This window comes from Gadus chalcogrammus, chromosome 2 (genome assembly GCF_026213295.1).
Source record: "Gadus chalcogrammus isolate NIFS_2021 chromosome 2, NIFS_Gcha_1.0, whole genome shotgun sequence".
Classification (NCBI taxonomy): Eukaryota; Metazoa; Chordata; class Actinopteri; order Gadiformes; family Gadidae; genus Gadus; species Gadus chalcogrammus.
This window is the reverse complement of record NC_079413.1, coordinates 23,826,116-23,841,990: the sequence shown is the minus strand read 5'-3', so window position 1 is coordinate 23,841,990 and position 15,875 is coordinate 23,826,116. Positions and strand designations below refer to the sequence as shown.

General features: G+C 47.9%; 1 protein-coding gene and 2 long non-coding RNA genes across 6 annotated transcripts in view; all 3 read left to right on the top strand.

Annotated features, from left to right (window-relative positions):
• smg1 (SMG1 nonsense mediated mRNA decay associated PI3K related kinase) overlaps positions 1-5,488 on the top strand; it is a 45,730-nt gene extending 40,242 nt beyond the window's left edge. For 2 of the 3 annotated variants that reach the window (XM_056605052.1, XM_056605051.1), the window contains exons 59-64: positions 349-576; positions 1,645-1,856; positions 2,229-2,329; positions 2,420-2,596; positions 3,080-3,186; positions 3,571-5,482. In XM_056605052.1, the coding sequence (XP_056461027.1) occupies positions 349-576; positions 1,645-1,856; positions 2,229-2,329; positions 2,420-2,596; positions 3,080-3,186; positions 3,571-3,648 (903 nt within the window). In that variant the 3' untranslated portion in view covers positions 3,649-5,482. Of the gene's footprint in view, positions 1-348; positions 577-1,644; positions 1,857-2,228; positions 2,330-2,419; positions 2,597-3,079; positions 3,187-3,570 lie in introns of all 3 variants that reach the window. The other variant, XM_056605053.1, reaches the window with a different exon arrangement.
• A 988-nt stretch (positions 5,489-6,476) lies between these two features.
• On the top strand, positions 6,477-8,516 carry LOC130401726 (uncharacterized). Its single transcript, XR_008903872.1, has 3 exons — positions 6,477-6,566; positions 7,203-7,257; positions 7,401-8,516. It is a non-coding gene; the product is annotated as an uncharacterized LOC130401726 (long non-coding RNA).
• Positions 8,517-8,518: 2 nt separating this feature from the next.
• Positions 8,519-14,281, top strand: LOC130401717 (uncharacterized). Of its 2 annotated transcripts, XR_008903871.1 has the most exons (8): positions 8,519-10,852; positions 11,093-11,194; positions 11,515-11,672; positions 11,827-11,907; positions 12,004-12,086; positions 12,189-12,264; positions 12,844-12,964; positions 13,148-14,281. It is a non-coding gene; the product is annotated as an uncharacterized LOC130401717 (long non-coding RNA). The 2 variants fall into 2 exon arrangements; XR_008903870.1 differs by having other exon boundaries at positions 12,004-12,264.
• The last annotated feature ends 1,594 nt before the right edge of the window (positions 14,282-15,875 follow it).

Genomic DNA, 15,875 nt, shown 5'->3' with positions numbered 1-15,875 from the left:
ATTGAGGGAGTTTACTCTTGCCCTACGGGCTAGGGTCAGGGGGGGGGTCAAATATTGGTCCTGTTAACCCCTTTGAGACAGTACTGGCTATACAAATACACTTGAAATGAAATGAAGAACGTGCCCATGCCAACATTTGGGATCATTTGGTCGTATATCGAGCCAAGTTTTATTCAAACAGATGACAACATCATGTCACAAAAAGTGGAACTGGAGCAGAGTGGAAGGTTCAGAAACACTGATTTCTCCACCAGTTTGAGCTCATCTTGGACCTGTATGTACGATCACATGAGACACGATGACGATTGAAACATAACCCCCTGTGTGTGACTCCGCCCCCCCCTGCAGAGCCCCGCCCTGGCCCTCCCCATCGGCACCGCTGATTGGCTGGCGTGTGCCCAGAAGCAGCTGAGCCAGGAGCTGACGGAGCAGCAGGGGGTGCAGGAGGAGCGGGAGCAGCAGCTGGACGCCTGCGGCGACACGCTGCAGCTGCTGGTCGACTCCATCAAGGGCATCCTGTCGGTGCACAACCGGCAGCTGGCCGACGTCAAGCACCTGCTGCGCGCCATGGCCAAGGTAGGGGGGGGGGGCGAGGGGTGGGGGGTCAGGCCTCTGATCCTCTAGACCAGGGGTGCCCAACCAGTCGATCGCGGTCTACCAGTAGATCGCCGACAAATCCCAAGTCGATCGCGAGGGGTGAAGAAAAAAAAAAAAAAATTTTTTTTTTTTTTTTTTTTAATGAAATTAAATTTGCGCGGGACATATACGCGCGGTAGCGCATGTGCTGTTAACAGCAGTTGAAAGCCGTCAACAGTAGTTACACACTCCTAAACGTTGGCATGGCTGAGGGGAAACAAGCTAAGACCTACCATTTTCACCCTGAGTGGGAGGAAGATTATTGATTATCGTTGAGAAGGTGCTGTGCGCAGACGGAATGAAACCCCCACTGAAGTCCGTAGGTTCACGATACAACCCCCCCCCCCCCCCCCCCCGTCAACAATTGTTCTCTACCCCCCCCCCCCCCCCCCGGCTTGAAGGTAGGTTTGCTGGTAGAGATCTCGGGAGGTTGGCTACTTGAAAAGTAGATCTTGGGTCAAAAAAGGTTGGGCACCCCTGCTCTAGACTCTGATCCTCTAGACTCTGATCCTCTAGACTCTGATCCTCTAGACTCTGATCCTCTAGACTCTGATCCTCTAGACTCTGATCCTCTAGACTCTGATCCTCCAGACTCTGATCCTCCAGACTCTGATCCTCCAGACTCTGATCCTCCAGACTCTGATCCTCCAGACTCTGATCCTCCAGACTCTGATCCTCCAGACTCTGATCCTCCAGACTCTGATCCTCCAGACTCTGATCCTCCAGACTCTGATCCTCCAGACTCTGATCCTCCAGACTCTGATCCTCCAGACTCTGATCCTCCAGACTCTGATCCTCCAGACGCTGAGCTGGTGGACCTGAGGGGCTGGTCCGGCAGCTCAGAGTCTAGATGATCAGAGTCAATAACCTCAGGTCCACCAGCCTGAGCTGGTGGACCTGAGGTTATTGACTCTGATCTTGTAGACTCAGCCCCGGTAGGCTCTAAGCTCTTCGGTCCATCATGAACCGCGTCCTTTAGCCACTAAGGCCCTCTCCCTCCTCCCCCAGGACGAGGAGAGCGCGCTGGTGGAGGGCGAGGACGTGGCGTACGAGGGCAGCGTGCGGGCCTTCCTGCAGGAGTACAAGGCGTGGCAGGACAACATGCAGATGGTGCTGTTCAGCGTGGTGCAGGCCAGCGGGCAGCCGCGCAGCGCAGAGCAGACGGAGCTGCTGCAGGAGATCCCCGCCACGCTGAAGGAGCTGCTGGCCCAGAGCCAGAGGTACGGGGCGTTCAGCCCACCACACAGCGGGGTCACTTGCTGCTAAAGGCAAAGCCAGTCTGGGGAAGCTAGAACTTAAGAAGATTAAAGAAAAACAAATGAATTAATTTAATCTGGGAGTACACTGGCATTTCATTAAAACCTTTAAACGTTCTCACATGTACATAAAAAAAGATTTTTTTTTTATTAACTCTTAATAGCCATTCCACATTAGCTGCTGGAAGAGTGTGTTATTATTTAGCGGTGTTGTGTCAGTAGGTATCGTGGATTAGGTGCTTTCTTAATTCCACCCTTGTGGTACAGCTATGTGTTTCCAGACGATTGACTTCGGTCTCACACCCCTTTACCTCTGTCCCTGTGGTGTCTCCCCAGTGTCTACAACGGGCTGGTGGGCTTCGCCTCCCCCCTGGTGACCCAGAGGGAGAGCGACTGCGTCAGCCCCACCTCCGGCGCCCAGAGCAGCTTCGCAGCAGGTGTGTGCTTCGTCGTGCTAACGCCACCACTGCAGTCACTGACCCGTCGGGCTGCTGAGGTTAACCCGCCACCCCCCCCTCTCTCCACAGCCGTGCGCTCCACCAGCGTGAAGACCCAGCCCGACTCCATGTCCCAGAACGCCCGCAGGGCCCTGCCTCGCCACCTGGGCACCCCCGCCGACACCCCCCCCGGGCCCCTGGTCACGGCCAGCAAGGCCCTGAACCCCAGCCCCAAGCGGGCCATACGGGACCCCAAGACGGGCCGAGGTACGAGCTCTGGGTTCATCCTGCTGTGGCCTCCTAGATGTGTGCTGGATGGATCAGCCTACAGTCCACCCAGTGGACCGTAGCAAACGATGCTCCTCCATCCGTCACACATCTAGGTGGACACGCCCACTGGTGATGTCAGAAGAGGCTCACCACACTCACACCTGCTGGTCTGATCACCTTTAAAATCGATTCTGCTCTCGCCAAGGCCAGACAGTTCCCAGGTCAGCTAGGAACTGGACTGTGACCGAAGATGACTTGCCTGTAGTTTGTCTTCCAGTCAATATGTCCTCAGATGACCACGGGCCGCCTCAGACTGACGGTCAACGATGGGGACTGGCTCCCAGCCTCTTGTTTAAGGGGGGCGCAGCGTGGTCTCCCAGGGTCCCTTAACGCTGGGGTCTGGCTCCCAGCCTCTTGTTTAAGGGGGGCGCAGCGTGGTCTCCGGGGGTCCCTTAACGCTGGTGTCTCTCCCCGTTGCAGCGGTCCAGGAGAGGAACTCGTACGCCGTGAGCGTGTGGAAGCGGGTCAAAGCCAAGCTGGAGGGCCGAGACGTGGATCCCAGCCGGAGGATGAGCGTCACTGAGCAGGTGACCGTTGACACGCGTCTGCTGTTCTGGTCTCATTGTGCCCAGCGTTAAGGGCCCTGCAGGGGGGTTTAAAGAGCCAGTACACCGTACAGATGGAGCTCCAGCACTGAGATCAGCTCTGGGCTGAGCTTTAGGAAGGAGGGGGGGGGGCCTTATCCCCCTGGTTATGAGCCAGCCCAGCCTTATGATAGTGAGCGATGTTGTGGTGGGTCTTATTCAGTAACAATGATTGAAAGGCTATTGTTTGACGATCATATAAGAAAAATGACTTGTTTTACAACGGTCACTGGCTCGTTAGAACTATTCCAGCGTAAGGATCAGTGTATCAGTGAGCGAGCGTGGTGGAGCGTGGGTAACCCCGTCCGGTGTGCTCCCCTGGCCCAGGTGGAGTACGTGATCAAGGAGGCCACCAGCGTGGACAACCTGGCCCAGCTGTACGAGGGCTGGACGGCCTGGGTGTGAACGGGGGCCGGCCTTCGGTCTCTTTGGTCCAGCCGAGGCTCGTGATCCTCCCGGCGTCCTGACGGGTCTGGGGGACGGAGGAGCCGCACAGCACTGAGCGCCACCGCGTGGACGGGAGCGGGGAGGGGAAGCAGACACGCCCCCACCTCCAAACTCCCCACGCGTTAGTGTGATGGGGGGGTTCACGTCGACCTGGAAGGGAGAGGGGTGGGGGATCAACCCCACACCCACCACCACCACCACCACCTACAACACTCCTGGGCAAACACGATTCTGGCCAATGGTTCACAGAGGGGTCTGGGGGGGGGGGGGGGGGGGGGTCCAACCGGGCCCTTTGGTGGCATTTGTTTTGACCGCAGCGGGCCCCCCCCTGAAGGGGACGGACGAAGAGATGGAAGTGAAGCAAGGGGACCTGGGACGGACGGGGCAGCGAAGGCGAAGGCGTGCCCTTTCCCGCCCTCACCCCCTCCCCTTGCCTGTGCGCGCCCACCCCACCCCCGCCCCATTGGGGGGCTCCTTCCTTCTGCGTCTGGCCGTGTCCGCGTTGACCGGCCGAACCCAAGGAAGGGTCCCAGTGGCTGCAGGACCAGGCGTTGGGGGCGTGACGTCTCCTGGCCTGGCCATCGTCGGCCCGTCGTCCTCTGAAGCAGAGTTGGTGCGCCCCACCTTCCTGCTAGGATCAGGGGTTTGAAATAAAAGGCCTTGATTTGGCTCCGTCTGCTTATTTGTTCAATCTGTTCCTAAATCGTACAGGAACTCGATTCTGTGGCCGGATAACGAGGCTACAATGAACTTCCCACCCGAAGCCTGAACAACATCGAGGAGGAATCGACCGGGGAGCGGATCGTGTAACCATTGTCCCTGAGAACTTTGTCAACTCTATTTTAAACAAACCTCCTCGGTGTCGGGAGCATTGTAAGATGGAAGGGGAGGAGGTTTTTAGTTTCTTCAGGGAGATTCTTTGTGTTGCAGTTAAGAGGCGGACACCCTGTGTTGGTGAGTGCAGCGGTCAGGCCTTTCTGTCGGACTCGCGCGTCTACGGTCCAACAACGGTCGGTCGGGTACAGGGGGCTGACGCAGGCCACTCAAATCTCCTTTTGCTTTGGTGTACATCTTTAATCTTTGTGTCGTGTATATTTTTTGCTCCTTATTGTTTCAAGGAGAACGCGCTGAAAAGTGGATTGCTTCATTGTTTTGACCTGTGAGAAGCCGTCTTTGGTGTGTAAACCTAATGCTTGCTTTTTTTTATTGATATTGACTTCTAGTTTTACATTTTTAGTGGGAAGAATTAAAGGATTGTGTTTTCGGTGGTGGTGTGAACTGTTTCTTAATAGATTTTACTGGGTTTTGTTTGATGCCAAATAAACATAAGATTGGATTAAGTTTTATAACTTGTATGTGTCAATTTGTTGTTTGAAATTCTTATTATTCTTATTTGCTTCACATCTGGTTGAAGGTGTTAGTTTCACATAAACTAATGGTTCAGTGGTCATTTAAGGCCTTGATTCATGACTACCCTCTTAGATGAATACATTGAATTTAATTATTTTTTACAAAATAAAACGGGGATTACCTATAGTTTACAGCTAATGTTACTAAAAGGCTTTGTCTGTCATTTCTCATTGCCAGACAAGGGAATCTGTGTTGCCTCAATGAAAGTCAAAATACTATCGATTGCGTCATTCATTCAATGAAAACTAGCCTCGGCACTCACATTTTATTTGATCATTTGTGGTCTTATGTCGCACTCTATCGGTGATGGAACAGATTGGTGCGAAAGTCTGAAGAAAAAAACGAGTAAGGTCTCGCTGCAGCCTGTAGGACATGGACATCCAACGTCCAAGTGCTGTCACGTGACGACAAGGTGGCGGACGCGGTGAGACTCCTTAGCTTTGTCCACATTCCTCTACGAATAGTCAAATCTCCTATCCTTTACTTAACCTTTGTGGAAAACGTCATCGGGTCAAGGAGAGATGAAAATGTGCTTCCTTTCAAACATAGGAAAAGACAGCGCTGTTTAAAATGAATTCGACTCCACTTTTCCTAACCGACGTCATTGCGAGACGGGGAGTATTGCTGACCTCTAGCGTTTCTATGGTGGAACTACAGTTTTCCGAAGTTGGTCTACAACAGGGGTTCTCAAAGTTTTGACAGCTGAGGGCCAATTTAGGATCCCAAAATTTGACTGAGGGCCGCCAAAGGAAAAAAATGTAGCCGTCAGCATCCCAGTGGTGAAAAGAAACATTGCACCGTGGACCTCTGGGAGGGAGGTCAAGTGAGGTCTAAATCACAAAACTGAGGTTCATCCTTTCAAAGTAATGTACAGTCGGATTAAAACTAACAAATAACATGATTGAATTGAAATCTAGGGAGAGTCGACTTTTCTCTTTATATTTATTTATTTTTGTTTAAATTAATATTGATATAATAATTAAAAAAAACGTACTAGCAATGATGGGAAAGTATAACAAAATGGGGAACGACTTCAATTGACAAATGAAGAAAGAGGGAACAGAAATTGTTTGCTTTGCAAAAAACGTCTCTATTTTTATTTTCTTGCGGTGTATATTGTGTGCTTAATAACCATGAATATATGATTTCATTTCGATTCAAATAATGTTTCTTGGAATTGGTATCCATTATTATCAATTTTATTTTCTGCTCTTCTCTTCAAATAAACCAATAAAAAATAAAGAAATATAGAAAAGACAAATATTATACATCCACCAGCCGGCGACGGAGAGCACCGACCGAACCCCAATCAGCGAGATTGGGGGACACCTGGCCGAAAGCCGAGGAGCCATGTTAAAAGGAGCACGAGGACTCACATTGGGGAGATCAGGAACGGGAGCGAGGAAGGAGGAGGCAGCGCTCGGGTCCACGAGCGGCTGGAGGCCCACGGAGGCCCTGTAGAGACCGTGAGTGTAATGTAGTGTCTCAGATATATGCAATAAATGCCGAATGAGGCTTTAACCCTCACTGCCAAGCGTGGTTTATGTGTGGAACCCGGCGACATCGAGGACCGGGTTGCCACAGTGTGTCTATTTGGTGTGTTTATCTTTATGGTGTGTATCTATATGGTGTGTAACTATGGTGTGTGCGTATCTACGTGTGTGTGTGTGTGTGTGTGTGTGTGTGTGTGTGTGTGTGTGTGTGTGTGTGTGTGTGTGTGTGTGTGTGTGTGTGTGTGTGTGTGTGTGTGTGTGTGTGTGTGTGTGTGTGTGTGTGTGTGTGTGTGAATTGAATGAAGGCTTTTGAATCTTAACCAGTCAAATCAGACTCATCCCTTTAATTAAAATGAGGGAGGTCATTTAAGATCAAACACAGAGCTGAAATAGCCTCTCACTGTTACCAAGAAGACCACAGGGTGCCGAACCTGCATTGAGTTTTGCTAATTACCTCACCTGCCGCAGCTCGTCTGCCAGGTGGTTTTCTTAATTAGTTAATTGGTTGCATCTGGTGCGTTTCACTTAAAAGGGAACCGGACAGGACATTTGTTTGTGTACTGTTTTGAAATAAGTCCTCTGTTGTGACTTATTTTACATCTCTTCCAGTTTCACAGGTTAAAGACTTTTTGAAGTAAAGAGGAGCATCTCATCTGAACCTGATGTGAGTAGAATTGTGTGGGAAAGGACAACTGACGTGACTTGTATGTTGAATATAAATCACTGATGTGTGAAGGAAATCGGGGATTGTGGTGGTTTAACTCATTTGAAATTTGGACCATGAGTAAACTGTTCCTTCCTTCAAAGGTCTATCATGGATATTTAACTGCAGTTCTGTGAGTATCCCAACTTAACCATGAAGATGAACTGCAAACTGTAAGTCATAAGTTTCTCATTACTCTTGGGCACATTGATGTATTTTGGCCTCCTGGTGAGTTAATCTGTTACCTGAAGGTTTATCTGAGTATTAAGGATGTTTTATTGGTTCATGGGTTACTTAGGTGTTTGGTTTATGTTGGTTTTAATGGTTTGTTAAAATGGTTACAGGCTCCAAGTTATTGTCGTAAGCTGGAGTAATGGGTTGGGTTCTAATATCTTCAGTCTTCTTTCCAGCTACTCTCCTGAGCTCTGCATCTTCATCACATGAGTGTTTCTCTACTGATGAGGTTGTGGTCTGAGTGAGCAGAGGTGCATACTGGGATACAGAGCTGTCTCGAGTCTACAGGTCTGTAGACACGCCCCCTCAGGGGAAACCGAGTGTTTGAGAAACTGTCGTGACGTCAGTGACATGGACTGGAATGTTCTTTAAGATGGAGACAGGGATTCAGAAGGAGAAACACCAGGGGGAGATGAGGGGGCTCCTCATCTCAATGACTAAAACACAATGTCAGTCTGACGCAGAGAACCATGGAACACATTCAACAGTCTCCTCCAGGCATCGTGACTCCTCAGGAACAGTTTCATTTCCAAGAAGGTCTTATTTGGGGCCATCCCATATGGATCCTGCTCCTCAAGAGCCGCACCCCTCCACTGGGTGGTCTTCTGAACAGATGACCTCCTTTCTGTCCTCAGGCTGACTAAAGCTGCACCGTTTGCATCTGTGAAGGCCCCTCATTCAGGAAACCACTGGACTACAAAGACATGACTTCAGAGATGTTGAATCAACCTGGGACACATTTTGGAGACGCCAAGCATAATCCATCACCAATGTGGGACGCCACTGAAGAATGGTGTACATAATTTACGTCTCTGGAGACATTGGTTGTTCTGTTCTGGGTGCCCTGGCAGGAGAGCTGGGGGTGGATGATGGAATTTTATTTGCTATGAGGTTTTTACCCTGCATGATTGTTTGGCCTTTTATGGTGTGTGTGTGTGTGTGTGTGTGTGTGTGTGTGTGTGTGTGTGTGTGTGTGTGTGTGTGTGTGTGTGTGTGTGTGTGTGTGTGTGTGTGTGTGTGTGTGTGTGTGTGTGTGTGTGTGTGTGTGTGTCACACCTGGCATGGGGTTCTACGTGCCTGTCCTGGGTCCTATGTGTGTGTGTCCGGCTTGCTTTGACAGTGATAATGTTGGGTCTGTGTGATTGGTGTGGGATATTGGAATGATCAACTAAATCATACCTGCTGGACGGCCACATGTTTACTTGAGGGCCTCCAGTAGACATGAAGAGCCCTGAGTGACACTCCGGAGCGAGATCCAACACACTGGGCAGGAAGGAGAGTATCCAACTCAAGTGTAAAAGGATGCAAGCGGCGTGTTCAGATCAGCGACTTCAAACTAGGACTACACCAATCAGGATCAATGGAGGATGGACACCTAAAGGCATTCCACAAGGAGACTCTGAAGTTGGAAAGGGACCTCAATGGATGTTCAAGATGACCTTCAGACCTGTAATGAGGCGGATCTTCCTACCTGGCTGGATTGATGGAGAGCCCTGTGGATCTTGTCTTGCTCTCAGTTGCACGTCTTCTCAGGCTGAACTGTAATTGTTTCGGACAGGACTAGCTGAACAATTGGTTCCCTTAAATCAGAACCAATCGGGGAACTCCAGCTAGTGCGCTCTTCGAGCTGAAGTTGTGCTCTTCAGTTGAGGCGGTAAGGAAACCTTCACTGGGGCTTCAAGGTGTAAAGAGGAGGATGTTTCAAAGTGTTCCATGGTACTCTGATGAAGTCCGTTGTTGTGTTCCACTGGCTGCGAGGAAGAACCCACACATCTTCCTCTTGGCCTTTCTCCTCTGAGAATCCTGGCGCCATCTAGAAGGATATTCCAGCTCATGTAACTGATGTCACGACAGATTCTCAAACACTTGGTTTCTCCTGAGGGGCGCGTCTATGGAACTGAAGACATCAGACAGCACTGTATCCCAGCATGCATCTCTGCTCACTCAGACCACACCCCCATGAGTAGGATGCAACACTCTAGTGATGGAGATGTAGAGTTTTATAAGTAACGATGGAGCAGACTAAGGTGATTTAGAACACAATGTAATGTGAAGTCTGTAAATCTTTAAGCCATGACGATGGTTGGATAGTTCAGGAATTGGGCTTCTTTTTATTATGGGCAGTGTTGGCTGGCATGATTTGCTGTTGGTGATGAGGCGGTCAGGGTGACGTTGCAGGGCTATGGTCGGCTCTCTGTGAGCTCAACGTTTAGATTTGCTCTGTATGGTTTGTACCCTGAATAATCTAGATAATTGTAAAATGTAGACACGGATTTGTATTGAATGATTCCTGGATTTTAGGTTTAAAGTTGTTGTGGGACGTACATGGTAGTTTGGTTCTTCGTATGGTTTTGAGTGATATAACTTGTACACACTGGGTGCATAATAATGTAAAGGTACATTTAATTGTATTAATGACCAACAGCAACAAACAGATCTCCTCAAGGTAAGTCTGTTGGCTGTATTTTAATGAAGACCATCGCTGGACTTCAGGATCTTCCTCCGTTCAGCTCAAGGTGAGGCGCTGGTTCTGTTTTTTCTTTGGTTGGTTCCGGCCGGAATGTTCGTATTCCAGTCGGACGGTTTGTGCTTCCCGCCGTGGAAGGTTCTGAGTGCGGTCACTTGATTTAGTCCCAATGGTTAGCATAGAACGTTGTAGTCGGTTTCCATTGGGAATTGTTGCCCCCTATCTTAAACAACTAAAGTTTGATATTAAATACATACTGAGACATACGTCGTACAATATGTTGATAATTCCGATGGTTGCGCCGTACTTTTAACCACGGCGACGTTGCGGGACTCTCACTGCGTTCAAAACAGCGTTCTACTTGCGGGCCCATTTTTGACATCGGAAGGCTGAAAATCATTTCAAGGTGGAAGATAATTTGACATTTCTTCAACGGAACCCAGCACCTGAATATGGCTGAGTATATTTGATTTAATATCGATACTGCTTAGTGTTCTTTGTTACTTCAGCTTTTGTACGTTCTAATTATCTGCTATCATTAATTGCCACAGAAGTTAAACCCTACCCAATGGAATGACGTTAAACAACGACTTTGGTGCAGAGTTACCAACTGGATAATATCAAAGCTAAAACAATGGCCGTCATTCCCACATGATACAGTAGAAGATACTCTAGAACTGTACAAGGTTAAAAAGGTAACATGTAGTTTGTCCCAAGGTGTCTGCCTCCTCCACCAGAGCCAGACCTCCACCTGCTCAGCCAGAGCCAGACTTCCACCTCCTCACCCAGAGCCAGACCTCCACCTCCTCACCCAGAGCCAGACCTCCACCTCCGGTCAGAAGTCCTCCAGAACAGGTCAGTGCTCTGTGTGAGTAGAGTCTTCTCAGGTCAGTTTCAATGCATGGCCTGAACCACTTCTTTAAACTTGTGGACTGCTCGGTCTTCATTCCCGAAAACGGGATGCTCATGTCTGGTCTCAAGTCTTTTCTGGCCTTGAGTTATGAAATAATAGTGCAATTAATTGTGTAACTCGGTTTCGGATGAGTCAAATAAGTTTATAGTTGGGCAAATGCTGATATAATCCTGCTGCTGTAGCTGAAAGGCGAGGCTGAGAGTCTGGGGACCGGAGGCTTGTGGTGCCAGGGTGGACCGGAGACTGAGGCTGGAGACCAGGGGCCTGCAGCACCGGACCAGAGGGTAACCATCACCAAGCTCATCTGAAACACTAAAATCCATGGTAGTTTAGGTCTGGTTTTGATCATCTTATGACTTTAAATCTGTGCCAAGCTGTGAGTTAATTCATACGGGGGTTATGCAAGAGTCATATGAGCCATTATTGTTACTAGTGCTGCTACGACCGTAGTGGATGAATTACTGAACGCGACAATCTGCAGACGTTGTCTAATTTAAGTGTTTAAATTTGTCTTCCATTTTACAAGTGAACCTCAGATGCAGGAGGTGGGGTGTGTTGTGTCCCCAGGTGATTTACTGCTGAGACCAACTGTGTTTGAAACCAGACCAGGATTCCATGGCTGAAGGCGCTGATGGAGGAGCCGTGCGGAAGGAGCTGATGGAGGAGCCGTGCGGAAGGAGCTGATGGAGTAGTCGTGCTGAAGGCCCTGCCTTGTGGAGGAGCTGGTGGAGGCCCTGCCTGCTGAATGACGTCTGTCGTGGGGTAGATGGAGCTTGACTCTGAAGTGATCATCACACTCACTGCCACTTCTCGTAGAATACTGCTACCACAAACTACCGGCGTTTGTACCATATATACCAGACAACTACATCTGTTTTACCACATGTTGAAGCAAGACTTCCGCTGTTTGTTCCAGACCAGGACTCTGTCTGAGGAGAGCTGCTGGAGGAGCTGAGACGCTGGAGGACGACTAGGAATCAACCAACAAGGATTCCTCGTAAGTTTGTATTTACTTATATGGTTGACTTAAAGGGCAAAATACAGCTGTTCCTTTGACAAGTGTTAACCTACTACCGCTGTGTTTTCTTACTAGAACGTGTTTCTGGCGCGGAGGGGAGCTGGTAGGGGAGCCGTGAATCTGGAGGATGACCATCACTCTACCAACAAGGATTGGAAGTTTGTATTGACCTAACAAAGTGGAAACAAAGGGCTTTAAAATAAGACAAACTACATATTTGTTTCCAGACGTTGGGGCCGGACTTGCGCTGTTTGTTCCAGACCAGGACTCTCGCTGAGGAGAGCTGATGGAGGAGCCAAGACTCTGGAGGACGACATCACACCAACCAGGATCCTCGTAAGTTTGCATAAAATAAACAGAGTGGACTTGTTGTAACGCATGATTAGTTTGTCCAGTACAAGTTACGGCATACTACTGTGGTTGTTTACCAGACAAACTACAGCTGCTACTTTGTTAAGCGCCATTAGAGCCCAACTACTCCTGTTTGTTTCCTTACATTAGAGACCAACTACTACTGTGTTTGTTACCTTACATTAGAGACCAACTACTCCTGTTTGTTTCCTTACATTAGAGACCAACTACTACTGTGTTTGTTACCTTGCATTAGAGACCAACTACTCCTGTTTGTTTCCTTGCATTAGAGACAAACTACTACTGTGTTTGTTACCTTACATTCGAGCCCAACTACTACTGTGTTTGTAACCTTACATTAGAGCCCAACTACTACTGTGTTTGTTACCTTGCATTAGAGCCCAACTACTCCTGTGTTTGTGACCTTACATTAGAGACAAACTACTACTGTGTTTGTTAACTGATATTAGAGCAAACTACTCCTGTGTTTGTTACCTTGCATTAGAGCCCAACTACTCCTGTGTTTGTTACCTTACATTAGAGACAAATTATGTTTGTAACCAGACCAGGAATCTGGAGGACTGATGGAGAAGCCGTACATCTGGAAGGCAAATCCTGAGGACCACCAGGACTCTACCATCAAGGATTCCTCATAAATGTGCATTATCTGGACATAGTGGACTAGGTAGGGGGTTGGGGGTTCAACTCTCAAACCAATGGTGCCGGGTTCAAGTCCTCAGAATAGTGATGCGTCCTTGAGCAAGGCGCCCTAAAGCCTGCCTGCTCCTTAATGACTTATATTTGGTTCAGATAATGTTGCTTCTTTTGCATATTGAACCTAATCAATGTCCTTGTTTGGTCCGGGCAGACACACCTGAGCTGAACCTCACCTGATCCTGTTTGGTCGGGGGTAGACCCACCTGAGCTAAACCCGCCCTGATCCTGACATCCTGCTGGTCCCGTCTCCTCAGTTCATCTGAGCCTCGTCCTCCAGAAGACCTGCTGAGCTCAGCAGTCTGAGGCTGATGGATCACTGACCTCCAGTGGGAGTGATCTTCTTGACCCCCCCCCCATCTAACCGTGTGCTTCCACACGCCTTTCCCTCACGTCTGTCACTAACCTCACTACTTCACTACTCTCTGCTTCCTCTTTTCTTCCTTCTCTGTGGTTCGAACCTTTACACGGAAGGCGCGTCTTCCTGCCCTCAGAGGGTTCAGCGTTAGGGTTGAGAGTCAGGGTTTAGAGTCAGGGACAGAGCTGGTCAGGGAGGACTGCTTTTACACAAACCTCTTCACTTGCTTTCGGAATGGTGGTGACATTTTAAAAAGATTCATTTGGGGAAATGTTTTCCTCTGCTTTCCTTTACAAATTGTATTAAGCTTCTGTCAAGTGTTTTTGTTTTTATATTAAAATCCCTAATTGACTATACATGTTTTTTGCGGTTCATTTAATGGTCCTTTAACTTGGTTAATGTCAAGCTAAACTCCTGCAATACATTTAATATACATGATTGTTATTCTGCAATGTTCACATAATCCATTTCGTAAAAATATGAAACCTCCATATTACTACTAAATTCAAGCCTATTCATGTATTTAACAATGTACATACTGCCCCGCTATGGAGGTAGATTTGTGTCTTTATTATGCAATCAAAAATAATAGGTTTGAGAGCAAAACTATCGACACTGCAATCAAAAATTGTTTTATTGCAAGATAAATTAATTTGATAAAAAAATTATTAATGGGAATCCAATAGTTTTGTTTGCAAATTCAAAAGTTTTGTTTGCAAATCCAAAAGCTTTGCTTGCTGTTGAGCTGAATCTCGTGGGCGGGACCTACGCCGAAAGATGTAAGACACGTCTCTATTGGCCTGTCTCGATCGGAGTGACAGCTTGGCAACATCCACAGTTAGTAACGAGAGAGGGAGTTTTGAAGTCCATGATGAGACAGTGGGAATCGGGAGCTCCCTCTCTCGTTACTATTTTCGTTGTTTGAGTACAGCAACTGTCATGCCAAATTTGTACCGGCGGCCAAATTTGTACCGGGCGCGTCATCCATACGTAATCCATTCCAAACCTGCCTAGTGGCAACAGATGATCCATCCTCGAATGACGTGAATGGTTCACGAACATTCGCAAACCTTCAAGCTCGTTCATTCGAGGATGGATCCTCTTTACAAATTTGGCAGCCGGTACAAATTTGGTTTGACACTACCACTGTTTACCTGTGAGTTCAGCTAGCCCCAAATTCAGTTAAGTGTTTGCTTATGAATCCCTTCGAAAGAAGAACATTTGCAGAAAAATTGCAAGTAAAAGAACTTGGAGCAGAAAAGCCAGAAGTGAACATAACCCAACAAGCAAGAGAAAAGGACAGAGCCTACAAGAGAAGTTTTTCCAGAGTTTGGTTCAGGCTTGGCTAACTAGCTGTGGGTATGCCAATGCAATTTTTTGCTTTCCTTGAATACTTTTTAAAACAAGTGCGTGTGATAGTTCGTGGACACAGACCTGACGTAAGAGGAATGACACATTCTGTCAGAACGGATAAAAAAAACACAAGCGAGCAAGAGTTCATATGAACAACTGTGTGAAGCTAGCCATGCTAGAGGTAAGCAACTTCTATTCATTCCACTAGCCTATATGTATTTCCCTTGAGATGGACACTGGTTGCAGACCCTCACAACCTCCCCCCACCCCTTTCAAGTGTACTGTATATAGTTCTCTGCAAACCTATGGTGGGACCAGGCCTTCATTGTGCATATTGTATATAGTCCTCTGCTAAGCTATTCAGTACATACTGTATATAGTTCTCTGCAAACATGGTGGCATCAGGCCTTCAGTGTGCAAATTGTATATAGTCCTCTGTAAACCTATTCAGTGTACATACTGTATATAGTTCTCGGCAAACCTATGGTTGCTTCAGGCCTTCAGTGTTCATTTTGTATATAGTCCTTTGCAAACCTATTCAGTGTACATACTGTATATAGTCCTCTGCAAACCTATGGTGGCATCATGCCTTCAGTGTGCATATTGTACTGTATGTAGTCCTCTGCAAACCTATGTTGGCATCATGCCTTCAGTGTGCATATTGTACTGTATGTAGTCCTCTGCAAACCTATGGTGGCATCATGCCTTCAGTGTGCATATTGTACTGTATGTAGTCCTCTGCAAACCTATGTTGGCATCATGCCTTCAGTATGCATATTGTACTGTATGTAGTCCTCTGCAAACCTATGGTGGCATCATGCCTTCAGTGTGCATATTGTACTGTATGTAGTCCTCTGCAAACCTATGTTGGCATCATGCCTTCAGTATGCATATTGTACTGTATGTAGTCCTCTGCAAACCCATGGTGGCATCATGCCTTCAGTGTGCATATTGTACTGTATGTAGTCCTCTGCAAACCCATGGTGGCATCATGCCTTCAGTGTGCATATTGTACTGTATGTAGTCCTCTGCAAACCTATGGTGGCATCATGCCTTCAGTGTGCATATTGTACTGTATGTAGTCCTCTGCAAACCTATGTTGGTATCAAATATGCAATATCCGATTACCGGTGAGAACAAGTTCTGGAAATAAGCATCTCAGATCAGCATT